The 14842-nt window shown below is 45.2% G+C and overlaps 2 protein-coding genes and 2 long non-coding RNA genes across 4 annotated transcripts; 1 reads left to right on the top strand and 3 right to left on the bottom strand.

Annotated features, from left to right (window-relative positions):
* Nucleotides 1–1419: 1419 nt before the first annotated feature.
* On the bottom strand, nt 1420–3178 carry LOC310664047. Its single transcript, XR_014504761.1, has 2 exons — nt 3057–3178; nt 1420–1909 (listed from the first exon to the last, which is right to left on the bottom strand). It is a non-coding gene; the product is annotated as an uncharacterized lncRNA (long non-coding RNA).
* A 24-nt stretch (nt 3179–3202) lies between these two features.
* RPS2 (ribosomal protein S2) lies at nt 3203–8204 on the top strand. The gene is made up of 8 exons (XM_083412591.1): nt 3203–3306; nt 4317–4502; nt 5076–5165; nt 6084–6191; nt 6678–6851; nt 6960–7119; nt 7699–7790; nt 8076–8204. Exons 2-8 carry the CDS (start codon nt 4320–4322, stop codon nt 8157–8159), a joined length of 891 nt encoding a protein of 296 aa, XP_083268717.1. The 5' UTR covers nt 3203–3306; nt 4317–4319; the 3' UTR covers nt 8160–8204.
* Nucleotides 4510–5067, bottom strand: LOC310664048. Its single transcript, XR_014504762.1, has 3 exons — nt 4925–5067; nt 4782–4892; nt 4510–4703 (listed from the first exon to the last, which is right to left on the bottom strand). It is a non-coding gene; the product is annotated as an uncharacterized lncRNA (long non-coding RNA).
* Nucleotides 8205–10234: 2030 nt separating the features above from the next.
* Nucleotides 10235–14672, bottom strand: NDUFB10 (NADH:ubiquinone oxidoreductase subunit B10). Its single transcript, XM_083414057.1, has 4 exons — nt 14448–14672; nt 13078–13216; nt 11353–11492; nt 10235–10526 (listed from the first exon to the last, which is right to left on the bottom strand). Exons 1-4 carry the CDS (start codon nt 14581–14583, stop codon nt 10420–10422), a joined length of 522 nt encoding a protein of 173 aa, XP_083270183.1. The 5' UTR covers nt 14584–14672; the 3' UTR covers nt 10235–10419.
* Between the last annotated feature and the right edge of the window lie 170 nt (nt 14673–14842).

Raw genomic sequence — 14842 nt, forward strand, 5'->3', positions numbered from 1 at the left:
CCAACCGTATTTTTGTCCTTGATTTTATTTAGTTAGCATTTTAAGGTTTGATTAAAATTAAAGTTTTTTCTTACATACAGTACCTTTAGAACAAGGAATTGCCAAACTCCCTCCCATTCCTGAATTACAGAACCAGTCTCCCTTAAAAAAAGCATCATGTAAGTTGGTTTGTTTTAAATGTCATTCCAAATGCTTATGTGCTTGGTCTGTAACCATGCTCAATACAGTGGTACTTCGGGTTACAGACTCCGCTAACCCAGAAATAGTACCTCGGGTTAAGAACTTTGCTTCAGGATGAGAACAGAAATCGTGCTCCGGCGGCAGCAGGAGGCCCCATTACCTAAAGTGGTGCTTCAGGTTAAGAATGGACCTCTGGAACGAATAAAGTACTTAACCCAAGGTACCACTGTAACTGCCATATACATGGTAAGTCATTCCACACTGTAGTAAATGATTGTTTAGCCTGCCTATTTCTTTAAAATTTGTTAACTTGCCCATTAATACAAGATCCCATATCTGCAAAAGCCACATTCCAACTAGGAGTCTAGCAACAGTGAGCTTTGTTACTATTAATAGGTTGGCGCAAAGTCTCTTATTTGAGTGATTTATTTTTTTTGCTTAGTGTAGTTAAGTGTTTGATTTTTACTATGTAAATGGCACAGGGAACTTCTACTTATTGGGTGGTATTCATTTGCATTATGGTAAAAGTTGTCTGCACTACATACCGTATTTCTGCCACATGGTAACATTTTATGCTTATTTGCATGAAGCCTTCAACTACAGGTTAAATCCAATTAACTTTTACTCAAAGTAGGGCATTGAAACTAACAGATCCAAGTTAGCTATGTCCATTCATAGCAATGGGTTTACTCTTAGGAGGACCAACATTAGAAAATAGCACCAAGGCTCATTCTAGTCAGGCAGCTGAAGGTAGAAGGAAGCCATCAGAAATTCTGTGATCATCCCCAGGATGCACAATACCTTTGTAAGCTTCAAGGCTCAAATCCTTACCTAGAATTACAATGATGTAAATTGCTAAACTTCTCTTTATCTAGCTCTTGGACTTCCTGCAGGCCACACACCTTGCCAGCCTGTTTTGCACCATCCTTGAGCGTTTTCACCTGGCTGTAATGTGTCCTTGAACTCTGATAATGCCTCTTGCTTATCTGGAGGAGAGGGGTGTGTGTATGAACAGACGTGAAGGGAATGCCATCTTCAGCCTAAAAATGGTTCCCCACCTGATCAGGCAGCACAATCTAGAAGTCTTCCGTTTAAAATGCTACAGTTGTATTATCTAACAGCCCCAAACCCAAGAAGCGTATTCATACTTTTGCTGCATTTTATTTAGAGAAAGCTCACCCTGCTTCTCTCTCCTATTCAGACACTCACAAGTGATCAAGAAGTACACACAATACGTATAAAAACAATTTTTATTATATCTGTCTCATGACCTAAAGCCAGCATACTATATGCCCCAAACTAACATTTTCACTCTCTGGGCAAACAAAAAAACACATACATATTCCAACATCACTCCAAGCAGGGTCAGTCAAAAATGACTTTGTGAACAAGAAATGGCCAATTTTCTTCACTCTGAAACCTGCCACCATCGCAGTTGGCAATTGTGGGCCACACACCAACCATCTTCTTTTGAAGTGCAAGGTGTATGGACTTCTAAGATTCTGCTGCAGGCAGCCAAAATAGGACCCTAAGCATTGTACAAGTCTAAGAACTTATGACCCCCAACGTTAACATATAAAACATTCATAATTAAAATATGCAAAAAAACACACAATTACATTAAAACAAAGCAATTAAAACAGGAGCCTTGGGTTGTGAGATGAAGCGAACACTTGTGTGTAAAAAGGTAGATCTTCAGAAACCAGTGGCACGCCAATGCAGATGGGGCCTGTAGAAAAAGAAGACAAGTTAGCACTCTGGTTTGGTTTTGTAGTACTGTATGCCTTCCCTCCTACACAGCATATTTTTATTGGTTTCATTTATGGATCACATGCTATGAATAATCTCAAAGCAATTTCACAATATAACAAAAAACATCTATTGCATGGATCCTTCTGCTCGTGGGACATATAGGAGCATGGGTTTCATTGCCCAACACGTTGAGCTGATGGGCAATAAGCTTAATGCTCCCTTTGCTTTACGCACCGTTATCTCACCCAAGGCCACTGGAAGAGGCCAGGGATGATTTTCAGACAGTGCCCTAACAACCTGTAGGCACAATACAGAACCCAAAGTAATGTAAACACCTACTGAGTTTTCTAGCACTCAGAACTAAACTGTTTCAAGCTGGGAATGAGGAATGAGAGAGCCATGCAGCGCTATGGCATTTAGTGGGTCTTCCTTCAAAGGAAGCTCACATAGGGCTTCCAATACCTGTATATCAACTGCCCTTGGTGCATCCATCCTCCTAGTTTCACTTTTAAGTAATCACCCCCAATTAGGTTCAGCTTAGCGCGTGAAATGGCACCCGAATTAATGGCAAGCCCCTCCCTACATTAAGGGAGGTGCAAAAATTCAATAAAAGGATTTTTTATGGTACATTTTCAACATTTCGATGTTTGCCGCCCTGAGAGTTGATAACGAAGTTGCTTGTGCGTTTTCCTTTTAGCTTCCACAATTGTTTTGAAGTGGAGACAGAAAATTAGGGTCTGCTGGTCTCGCGGCAGACGTTCCACTATTCTCGTGTGCACCGGTCGGAAAGCTGCATAGTCCGACGTGCAACAGTGCAAATGTACCCGCATTAGCTCGGAGACCAAATTTCGGGCCTCAACTCCCCTCCAGTCAGGCCTCACGCGCGAGAAAAAGGCGCGTGGCAAGCAACTACACATCCCAGCATCCCTCGCGCCCCAAGACTAGCTGCCCCATGGCCAACTGACGAGGAGCATGCTGGGAGATTTAGTACTTAACCTAAAAGCAGCAACATCATAACTTCTTAGGGCAATTTTTAAGCTAAATAAATGTAACCAACAACTTGCTTTTTCCATACAATTTGAAACACCCCCTTCTCCCGCTCCCGCTGCATGCCCTCCACCTACCTTGCGCCTGCGAAACTGCAACTTCCTTCCTCCCGTCCTAACTTTTATAAACCTGGGTTTTTAATCATGCTCGATCCGGGGCTCCCTCCTCCAGCATAACACATAACAAGCCTCTTACGGCTGCGCATTAGCTCTTGTTAAGGGCGGGGCGGAGAAACATGTATGTATCGCTCGAGGAAGTAGTTCTCGCGAGATGCGCGGCATATAAATAGGCCTCGCCGCGCGGTTTCGGCCTTCTAGTCGAGAACACGTAAGTTGTACCATGTTTCTTTTGCGGCTGGGGAGGTTGCTGAATCCGTCGCCATCGAGGGTCTGGGAGCCCGGAGTTTAGGCAAGCCCACCGCGATGGGGATTAGGAGCAGTACCCGTCTCATGGGGAGGAAGGGATTTGGGTTTTTTTTTCTTCCTCAGATAGTGATGGGGTTATGGGCAAATCAGAGGCCCAGTTCAACATGGATCAGAAACCTTTTATTAGACTTTAGCATCTCAGAACGTACGTTGAGATTGAGCCTCTCCAGAAGCAATAAATATATACATTCTTGCATTTAGAAGTACAGTATATCAAGGGGGAAAGGATTTAGCCATTGAAATGTGCGGCCTGAAGTGGTACTGGCAATCTGTATCTGGCCCCCTTGATGTTGCTGCTGGATGAATGAGTGAAAAGTTTAATTGTAGCTGATCTGAAAGGAACTAGTTGGGTAGGTGGTGGGAGTTGACTAGCAGAATGACAAAAGTTCATCTCATCCAAGTTGAAATTTGGGGATGGCCTAATTAGAGAAGGGTTTGGGGTTTCTCCCTAATGGGAGTGAAGTTGCTATGGAATGTTGGACTGTGTTGGTGGATTCGGTGGGTTTAACGTGGGATCAAGAAGGTGGGATATAAGTTCATTGACAGGTGTACATCTCCCTCCCCCTTTAAATGGTTCTTATATGTAGTGATTAATTTAACATTTTGAAAAGAAACCATCAAATGGGAACTACCTGGGAAAATCTAGGGCATCTTAATTTTCTTGGCATTGGTGCTTGTGAATTGTGACACATTTCTGTCACTGCCTAGGGCTGCTGATTCCTAAAATGTGCTTTGGCCAGCACCCTGCATCTACTTTGAAATGTGATCACATTTATATGGTTCCATTTGCTACTTGAGGGTAGAAACAATTTTTCCTACTGTTTTTGTTGCCGTTCCAACACAATATCTGTCACTGTCCATTATGTCATGAGCTTAATGCACTAAAAAGTTTGATGTGTTTTGTTTCTACAGCAAATGGCGGACGACGCCGGTGCTGCGGGAGGGGCAGGAGGAGCTGGAGCAGCTGCAGGTGGAGGAGCTGCTGCCAGAGGAGGGTTCCGAGGAGGCTTTGGCAGTGGAGGCCGAGGGCGTGGGAGAGGCCGTGGCAGGGGACGTGGCCGAGGGCGTGGAGCTCGGGGCAAAGCTGAAGACAAAGAAGTGAGTGCAAGTCACCTTTTTGGTGCCCTACAGGTGTTTGAACTACAACTCCCAGCAGCCTCTTTCCAGCATGGGGTGCTCAAGTTTTTTGAGCAAACTTTTAAGAAATGGAAACTTTCCTTAGATGGGTTTGGTTTTAGAGTTGCTAGGGTTTCAACCATGTCCAGCGCCATGATCAAATTATCTTACTAAATCTGCTTCCTTGGTTTTTCAAAAAAGCTCTGGCAAACAAGGGCTCACCTCTTAAGTATGCAGAAGAAAATTATGGTAGGGGCAGACTACTAGAAAGCAGATGAGAGGTGCTATTTTTGAATGAACTGCATTAAAAAAAAACAAATAGAAAATTAGCAGAGCTGATAGATTATATTCAAATAGACGAAAATCTTTCTTCTGTATACCCATTTTTTAACAGCAAATTCTACCCGTAGCTTTTCTGTGGAAAAGATTGACATTGTAGTTACTTTTCTGTTAGGGTGGCTAAGGCTGCAGTCAGTGTTTCTTGTATATATGGAATAAAGATCAATGTACAGTGTTTGAGCAGCTTGAACTGATTGCCTTTCATTCCCCCCCCAGTGGATTCCAGTCACCAAACTTGGTCGCCTAGTAAAGGACATGAAAATCAAGTCTCTGGAGGAGATTTACCTTTTCTCCCTTCCAATCAAGGTATTTGCTCTATGTTAAGGGCTCTGTAGGGTTTCTCAGGACTGAGAACGATTCACAGTGTTTTTCCATTGGTAAAGTTTACCAAGAGGAGGGGTTTTGGGCAGCAGCTGTCCAATGAAACTGATTAGCAGAAAATTCCATGCAGCCAAGAAAATACCTTTTCACACTGTATGTATAATTGATGAAATTCACTGTCACAAGATTGTTTGATTAGATTTTTTTTAAAAAAAAAAAAGTCAGATCATTGGTCTATCTAGTTCAGTATTGTCTCTACATTGAGTGGCAGCAACCATCCAAGGTTAATTCACAAGGCATTCTCAGACATAACCTGGACATTCTGAGGAATGAATCCAGGACCTGCATAAAAGGCAGGTGCTGTCTCTTTTCCCCTAAGGAGGTCAGTTGGTGGTGGCTCTCCATGATGGCTGTCTGAAGTCATCTTGTGTTCAGAGCTACTGCTATGCCATTGAATATCAGCAGCTGGGGAACAGCAACAGCAGAGGTCTGTAGCCGTAATGCTCTCCTTGTGGGTCTCTGGGGACATCATACATGACAGGGTTGCAAAGAAACAATTGGAGGCTTAAAGTATTCTCCAATTGTTCCTTGGTAAGCAAGGCTTGCTATTGTTGCCGATCAGCTGCTCAGCACTGATCAACTGTTGGGCACTTAAAGCAAGCACTGTAAGGAAATCTTTCTTTTCGGATCACATGGGCAAAGGAAAACACTGCATTTTGTGTCAGATTCTTGACAGGTGAACCTTGCCTACTTGTCACAATGGGGTGTGGAAGAAGTCTGAATCTGGCCAACTAGCCAGATGCAATTCTTCTCCTGAGACATACCCTTGTTTTAACACAGCAAACTTTGTGATTAATTTATGCTTACTGCTAGAGAACTGATCAGTTAATGTTGCCTTCACAGGAGTCTGAAATCATTGACTTTTTCCTGGGCTCATCCCTGAAGGATGAGGTTTTGAAGATCATGCCTGTTCAGAAACAAACCCGGGCTGGTCAGCGCACCAGGTTCAAGGTAACGTTTTGCATCCATATGAATTCCAGAAATTTATCTGTCTATTTTCAATTGGGCTCAGGCAACCTTTACAGCAGAAATTCACCCCAAAAGTTGTTTTCTTGGAGACACATTCAGTCTGGCCCTGAAGTGTGTTAGTTTTGGGCCAGGGCAGGAGCACACTTACCGTTGACAGAGCTTGCTCTTTTACATTTATGAATGAACTACTTACCTGTTTGCGTCTGCCTTGCCAAATCTCTGAGCCAATCGCATATGATGTAGAGATGCTAGAGAATAAGTTGAGGAAGGCAGATAAAGAGAAGTGGATTCTAAACAGATGAATTGACATGCACATCCTGTTTTAAGTTGACATGATAAGGGTGCCTCTGTTCCTCAGGAATGCCTGTTTAACACGGGCATGTTCTGTTGAGGCTTCTGTGCTATGGTTAAGGGATGTGTGGATTTTAGCTGCAGCCCTGATGAAGCTTCTCTTGTCTTCCTTTTCAGGCCTTTGTGGCGATTGGTGACTACAATGGTCATGTTGGTCTTGGGGTCAAGTGCTCCAAGGAAGTTGCCACTGCCATCCGTGGGGCGATCATTCTTGCGAAGCTGTCCATTGTGCCCGTGAGGAGAGGCTACTGGGGGAACAAGATCGGCAAGCCGCACACTGTACCTTGCAAGGTAACGTTTGACACTTTGCTAAACCAGGGCTTGGGACTTCAAACTAGGCTTATTGATATTAAAATATCCATGCCAGTTTCTTATTGTGTGAAACTTGTGTTTGTTTAGGTAACAGGTCGGTGTGGCTCCGTACTTGTGCGTCTCATCCCTGCACCACGTGGTACTGGAATTGTGTCTGCCCCAGTTCCCAAAAAATTGCTGATGATGGCTGGTATTGACGACTGTTACACATCAGCGAGGGGCTGCACTGCCACCTTGGGCAACTTTGGTACGTTTCTATACTTCTCAATTTACTTGGTCCTGTCTTGAAAAATGACAGTGCAGTGCAATAGATTGTGTCACTGTTACAAGTAATTCATGTAAAGGGCAGCAGTAGGCATCATGGGCCAGAAGGAAGAAAAGTCTGGCAAGCTGCCAATTTCTCTAGGACTTTTGGTTAAGAGGTGAGAAATACTTCAGCCTTTGCCAACTTTGTACCTTCCTGTTGGGACTGATGGAAGCTGTAGTCTAAAAATCTGGAGGGCACCCGGTTGAGGTGCAGCTATACTTTGTGTGTATACGTTTTCAGACACACACAGAGTAAGTACTGCCTTTTGGGATGTGTTCTGGTAAAACTCTCTCTGCTCTGCTCAGTTGTACCTGGTTCAAGTGGTGCAACTGTCGTTTTTCGAGAGGGAAAGCGAATGAGTTTGTTTGCACGGCAGTGAGATTCAATGAAATAGTCTCCCTGTTCCTTTTCATACTCAACAAGGCAATTATATTTTTCCAGTAGCAACAACTGGTTTTGGTGCTGCCAGCTCAGTCTCGTGTACATTGGTGACCGTGTATGATCTTTCTTTTTCTGTAGCCAAGGCCACCTTTGATGCCATCTCAAAGACCTATAGTTACCTTACCCCTGATCTGTGGAAAGAGACTGTGTTCACCAAGTCACCTTATCAGGTAAGAGCAGCCTTGAGAGCTGTAGCATGCATTTAAGATATCTTTGGGAATTAGCTTTATTTCATGAATCTGTGCTCATAGGCAGGGGTGGGGGTACATTATTAATCATGAATCCATATAAGAACCAGCATTTCAATTCTTTTGAAGGCTGTGTTTAACAGAATATAGCTGCTGCCATCAGGTCAAGCTGCAGTTAGCAGGTCTGACCACTTCAAAAGATTACCTGGGGTGAATGAGGTTCAGAAACAATTCGTATGTTCATGGTCTCTTTGCCTTTCCCTGCAGGAGTTCACTGATCATCTTGCAAAGACTCACGCTACCAGAGTGTCTGTGCAGAGGACCCAAGCAGCTGCTGTGGCAACTACCTAAAAGATGTCCTCTAAAATAAAGTGACCAAGTGTGATTTTTAAACCAGTCTCGCAGATTGTGTGTAGTGTTTGTTGTTGGATGGGTTATAGGACGTTGGTGCCTCCAGAGAAAATAAAAGAACATAAAGTGTGGCTGCTGGATCCGGCCAAAAGAGCTCATCTAGTCCAGCATCCTGTTCTTATAGAAGCCGGTTGGCAAGCTTCCCAAGCAGAACCTGGGTACAACAACACTTTTCATAAGTGGCATTCAGAGGCATCCTGTCTTTAGTGAAGATAGAACATTGCCATTAGTAGCTTTATCTTACTTGAATGTCTGATCTTTTAATTATAGTGCTAGCAAGTGCCCAGTATAGGTTGGACCTAGCATATGACATTGATATTTTAGGAGCTCTTGAACAGCATTAAAGGGGATTTACTGCCTTACAGGATTGTATCCCAGTATTAGTCATGCTCTGAGTAGACTTGAAATTAATGGACATGACTAGCCGGTCAATTCATTTCAGTGGCTGAGCAAGACTTCGGTAACCCACAGCTTTTCTGGGGGTGGGATTTCCCCATGTGTAGCTATAGCCATTGGAAAAAAGGATGCTGCCTTTGTAAAACACAGGCCCATTTGGATTTTTGAACAAGTGCTGTGTGCATATTCTTCCCCAAAAGATCTGGGTAAAAGTCACATCCAGTAGAGTTGCATTGAACAGCATGGGGGGGGGATGCGTGCTCAGAAAGACTTGTTGCCTCAGTCTGTCTTGAGAGAATGGAGTGCACCTCTGGGGCTGAAGTCAAACCACTGGGGAGTCACAGTGCCTGCTGTGGCTGTAGAGAAACTGCTGCCTACCACATTTTTGCTGTGTTAACACACAAGTGACCTCTGCAGGGTGCAAGCCTGGGTAGGGTTTATGGAGGTCCTGGGCTGCACAGATGACAGTGCTCCCCCTCAGCCTCACTGATGTGGTCAAAAGGAAAGCGGAGCAATACATTTGGCACCAGCTTGGCTGCAGGAGTTGTTGGAAGGTGGTGTCCAACCAGCTTTTAAATTCCAGTCTGTTTTAATGTAGGGTTTAATGCTCGGTCTTCTCAAGGCCATGGGGTATGGGTTATCCCTTGGTGGTGGAGGAATGTGGTTTTTTTCTAGATCAACATTTACTAACGAGCTTGGAGAACTATGTACAGGATCTTAAAAGCCACAGTACGTTAACTTGCAGAGAGCTACAAACTCGAAGAGCAGTAATTTAATAGCCTACCTGGTACCCTGCTGGTGTTTGGCCCACAACTCCCATAACCCCCACCCCGAAGGCTTTTTTGCAAAGGCTGCAAATGGCTTAATAATAAACAATTGCATCAAAGCTGGATCCAGCGATCTACCTTACCCATTTTTACTCTATTTTAGTTTTTAAAAATTACAAATGGCATAATCTCCATCATTCCTAACCTACAAGAGTAGTCTAGTGCTCTGACCATTTGGACTGACCAGAACTACACTGCCCAATAAATAATAATAATTTTCTTTATACCCCGCCCATCTGGCTGGATTTCCCCAGCCACTCTGGGCGGCTACCAACAAAATAGTTAAAATACATTAAAACATCAGTCATTAAAAACTTTCCTAAACAGGGCTGCCTTCAGGTGTCTTCTAAAAGTCAGTTGTTTATTTCCTTGACATCTGATGGCAGGGCATTCCATAGGGTGAGTGCCACAACTGAGAAGACCCTCTGCCTGGTTCCCATAAGACAAGACTATAGTTGGGTTTACTAAAGAAAAAACAAATTGCAGTTACTGGGAAAGTAACATATCTAAGCTGGTGCTTTCACAGTAGACTACATAAAATTCTCTTGAAGTGTGTGCTGTGGAAGTACACCTCTTAAACCCTTTACATACATATACAGTATGTGGTTAGCCAGGCACCTAGAAAAGCAACATGTACCAGCCACTTGCGTCAGTGACTTGTAAAGGCAATTTTTTTAGTTTCTAGCCATAATTCAAGAAGGCAAACCCATCCTGCCATTTTTCAACCCTCTCCACTAGTTTCCTCTTAATCCCATTTCTCCTTCCTGTTGTGTTTACAAAGCAAAGACAATCTTAGCATTTACGGCTTTATTTTCTTCCCACTATACATTCTGAGTCTTCCTTGTATATGTTTACAGTAGTTCTGAGAGAACAGCACAGATGATGCTTGATTTACCATCCATACAGTGTCTAATCTGCAGACACACGCTAGTTTGTCTGTTTGGAGCGCAAATCCCAGGCCAAAGTGACCAGAACACTTAATGTGCCTCAGCTGCTGCCTTGGCCTCCTTCCTTTCTTTAATCATCCGGTGCTTCTGCTTCATTAAGCATTTGCGAGCAGTTCCCAGGCCGCCAAGTTCGCCATCTAGGATGACAGTGGAGAACAATCATGATCTGAGAGAAAAGGGGAGACTTCCACTGCAGAATTACATATTAAGCATGCTAACTTGCCATCAAAAAAGTAAACAGTTCATTTTATTTGTATACCACTTTTCTGCCCCCCCCCCCAATCACATCAAAGGAACTTAACAACAAAGAAAGCAAGAATGCATTTTGAAACCAAACAGTGCAAAAACAACATAGCAAAATAAAATGCTGTACTGAATGGTAGTCTAGTATCAGAACATTAGGCCTGCTGCTCAGAGCAAGTTCCACTGTCATTTACTTTAACATTGGTGCTTTCCTTGTCTCTTTCTGCCCTCTGCCTTTCTCTGTCCTGCACAGAGGTGAATGCAGGAGTCTTGACTACTACTACTGTCAAGCTGAGCTTTGGGGGATTTTTGTATGTGTACACACATAGCCAAAACACGACTCATAAGGCAAGAACCTTTGCTCCTCTGCAGGACAGTAGCTCATCCAGGCCTTCCTAGGTCTTGAAGCCACTTGGAAATGAATGAATGAATTTATTAATACGGTCACAGACCAGCTTTAAGCCACTTGGAAAGCAGCAAAATGTGTCTCCTACCAGATGCTGAACTCTCAATTCTACCAACATGGCCCATGTGAATTGTAGTCTAAGCACATCTGGGAGGAACCAGGGAGGCAAGGCTGCCCCAAGTGCTGATGTGGACTTCCATACCAGCTTCCCAATCCCACCTGTGTGAGCTCAGGATGGAACATAGCCTTTAAGTCAGATTGTTTTCACAGTGGGATGTAAATCTGAAATAATCCCAATATACTAATAGACTCACATTTGTTGTCATAGGCCTTGGTCACCTCTTTGAAGTGCTGTAACTCTGCTGCACAGTTCTCCAAATAACTGGGTCCTTCCCGCTGCTTGCAAGCACCCATTCTCTCCTGGATGATCCTCACAATTTGTCTATCAACTAGCCTGTGGGAGTGGAAAGAGAGAGATACAAACACTTGAAGAATGCAATAATACAGACTTTACCTAAGTCCCTGGATTGAAATTCTGTACAGAAAATTACACCAAGTCCATATGACACATCAAAAACACATAATGCAAGCAGTCCAACAAGATTATTTTATCTTATTTTAATTGTCCCACAAACCCCTCCATAGTCCGTTCCACTTCCCAGCCTCCCTCCCAATCTAATATGCAGCCACATTCCTGCTTCCAACTTTCCTTTTTTTAATTCTATTGTTCTCAAGTCTCCTCCTCTCTGTAACAAGCCCACTCTTGCTCCCTTCCTACCCCTTATGTCCGGAACTGCCTCCCAGTTCTTTGGCAGGGCTTGCCCTGTAATTTATTTCAAGTTCCTCTTCACAACTCAAATTTTCCATGTGGACTTTAGAATCAATACGCAGAGGTGGATTCAGGGCAGCACAATTGGTTTCCCTGCGCAGAGAGCAGGGGCCAAGGGGCTGCCTTCCTGCTTCCTTCCCAAAGCCTAGTGAATGCTGAGCTTTGGGAAGGAAGCATGAGGGCTCTGACAGGGTCCTATAGTCCTTCCTCCTTCTCAGAAACTAGTTAGCATTTGCCTAGCTTTGAGAACTTGGAAGGAGGGACTTTAGGATCCTGCGAGAGCCTCACACCTCCTTCCCAAAGCCTGGCACCTTCCTTACCCAGCTTAGTGAAGGCGGATTTGGGTTGGGGGGATGGCAGCGTCAAATTTTGGCCCTGCACAGGGCACCATATTACCAAGGCCCACCCCTGCACTAGGCCAGACTGCTAACATGGTGACCTCCAGATGTTTTAGACTGCAAAGATCACTGATGGTAGGAGTTGGTTAGGATGTCTGGGTTTGTTGGAAGCTGAAGTACAATCACATCTGGTGGCCACAAATTAGCCTCCTTTGATCTAGGGAAAGCAAAAACATCCGTCTTGAGGGGAATTATTTCTCAGCCTATTCCTGCCTCCACAACTGTCTTCTGCGGGAGTGGAGAATCTTTTCAGGTTGAAGGCCGCATTCTCTTCTGGGCAAACATCTTAAGGGCCACATGCCGATAGACTGTGGGGCCAGAGACAAAAATGGGCAGAGCAATGAATGCAAATTTTTACTTTTGAATGGTAGGCTAGTTCCTACACACAGTCATAAACCTCTCTAGCCAGGAAAGCAGGAGGCATTATCAGAGGTCAAGAACACTGTCCAGCCAAGCAGAAACACTGAAGGAGATTGCAGAACAGGGTTAAAAAGGGAGTGGTGGCCAGGGGAGAGAGTCCTGAGGGCCAGAAAGAGAAGATTGGACAGCCGCATTTGGGCCTCTGGGCCCAAGGTTTCCTGCTCCTGGCCTACTGCAAGCTTCTTATGGCAGGGACCCAAGCACTACATACACTGATGATACTGTCTAATCAACATCCTTACTTCTATCCTGAAAGTCAAATAACAATACTGCAAACCATTCAATCCTTAGAAGACTGTAGGCAACATCCTCCCAACCCTGCATAGAACAAAACATTTGGCAGGAGAGCCGAACTGCAATCCTACCCACCCTCCGAAAAAGAGAAGACGTACTTATCTCTCTTCCACTGCATCTCTGCTTCATAGTAACATAAGTAGTCGTCCTCCAAGCACTCTGTATAGTCCGGCACACGGCGGAAGTTCCGGTGATAGTAATAAAACTTGTTCTTTGCATGCTGGCGCTCTATCCATTCTGCAGGAGTGAAATGTCCAGAGATGCTTTTCAAGATTCAAACGAAAGAGGTCTTTTAAGCAATACAAAGCCAAGACAGAGTCAACTCGTGGAAAATTATGCCTTGCAGGGAGCTCTCATAAGAGAAGTCTTCCTGCTGAACTACAAATCCCATAATCCTTGACCACTGACAGTACAGGCTGAGGATGATGGAGGGTGTTTTCCCAAAACATTTAGGCCGGGGCTCAAGGTTGGGGAGGATGAATTGAAGAAAATCTACCCCTCTTCCAACCTGCACTCCACTTATCCAAGAGCTGGGGAAGATAAGCCTCTCCAGCAGCGGTTCTCAATCTGTGGGCCCCCAGATGTTGTTGGACTACAACTCCCATCATCCCTGAGCTCTGGCCTTGCTAGCTAGGGGTGATGGGAGTTGTAGTCCAACAACATCTGGGGGCCCATAGGTTGAGAAAGGCTGTGTCTCCAGGATGCTGACTGAAGCTAATGGGTGTCCAACAACATCCGGAGAACCATTGGTTCCCCACCCCAGACTTCAACATCATCCAGCCTCCTTCTACTCAACTCAGCCCCTTCTCCACTTGCAAAACCTCCCTAGCATTTGGCTTCTCCCCTGTTCTAGCCCTGCAGCTTTCTCTTGGTCCCTCCCCTGCATTCTAGCACCATCCCAGCCCTTCCAAACTTATAGACCAGTGTTTTACAGACTAGGGCCTCTAGCATTTTTTTTGGACTACAATCCCCATCATCCGTGACCACTGGTCCTGCTAGCTTGGGATGATGGGAGTTGTAGTCCGAAATCAGATGGAGACCCAAGTTTGGGAAACCCTGTTCTATACCATCACCAGGGGTTCTTGCCTCTCCCATTGTAGGCCTTCGCTGTAGCCCAGGTCCAACCCTGCAATGCACACACTCATATAACCCCCCCAGCACCCCTATTTTTTTCCCTCCTGCCTTGTAGGAGCCCACAGCCTTGTGGCCCTTCCTATGCATTCTAGCCCCCAACCCTTACCTCATAGCCACACCCCTTGGTTCCTGGCCCCGCCCCAGCCCTTCACTCCATTCCTAATTGTAGTCCCCGCCCCACTCTAACTCCACCCCCTAGTTCCTAGCCCCACCCCACACTTCCACCCCTTGTTCTTATAGCCCCGCCCCCAGACTCCTGGCCCCGCCCCCAGCGCTTCCCTCCCTCCCCATTGTCTAACTCCGCCCTTTGGCTCCTGGCCCCGCCCCTTCTCACCCCTCCAGGCTGTGACCGGCGCGTCGACCACGACTCGAAATATCTGGTCTATCAGGTACAGCGGGTTGGTGAGCTCCGTCTTAGGGGTGCGAGAAGGCGGCGCGCGGTACACATCTCGGTCCGGCTCTTCGGGCATCGCTGCAGCCTTTGCGCGAGCAAAGCGATGCGGACAAAATGGCAGCCTCCTTGGCAGAGGGACCGGGTCAAGTTAAGGAAAAGAGCGCATGCGCAGCCACTCGTGCCGCGCGCGCTGCGTGATGGGAGGCGCAGTTTGTAAATATTGGCTTTAAGAGGGTCGAAAGGGTGCAATGCGCATGGTTTTGTTTAAAAAAAATATTCCGGTGACTGCTGGGATATGTAGTTCTCTGTCTGCAAGGTCTTGTTCTGAAGCTTTC

The sequence above is a fragment of the Podarcis tiliguerta genome (assembly GCF_965153285.1).
Source record: "Podarcis tiliguerta genome assembly, chromosome: 14".
NCBI lineage: Eukaryota > Metazoa > Chordata > Lepidosauria > Squamata > Lacertidae > Podarcis > Podarcis tiliguerta.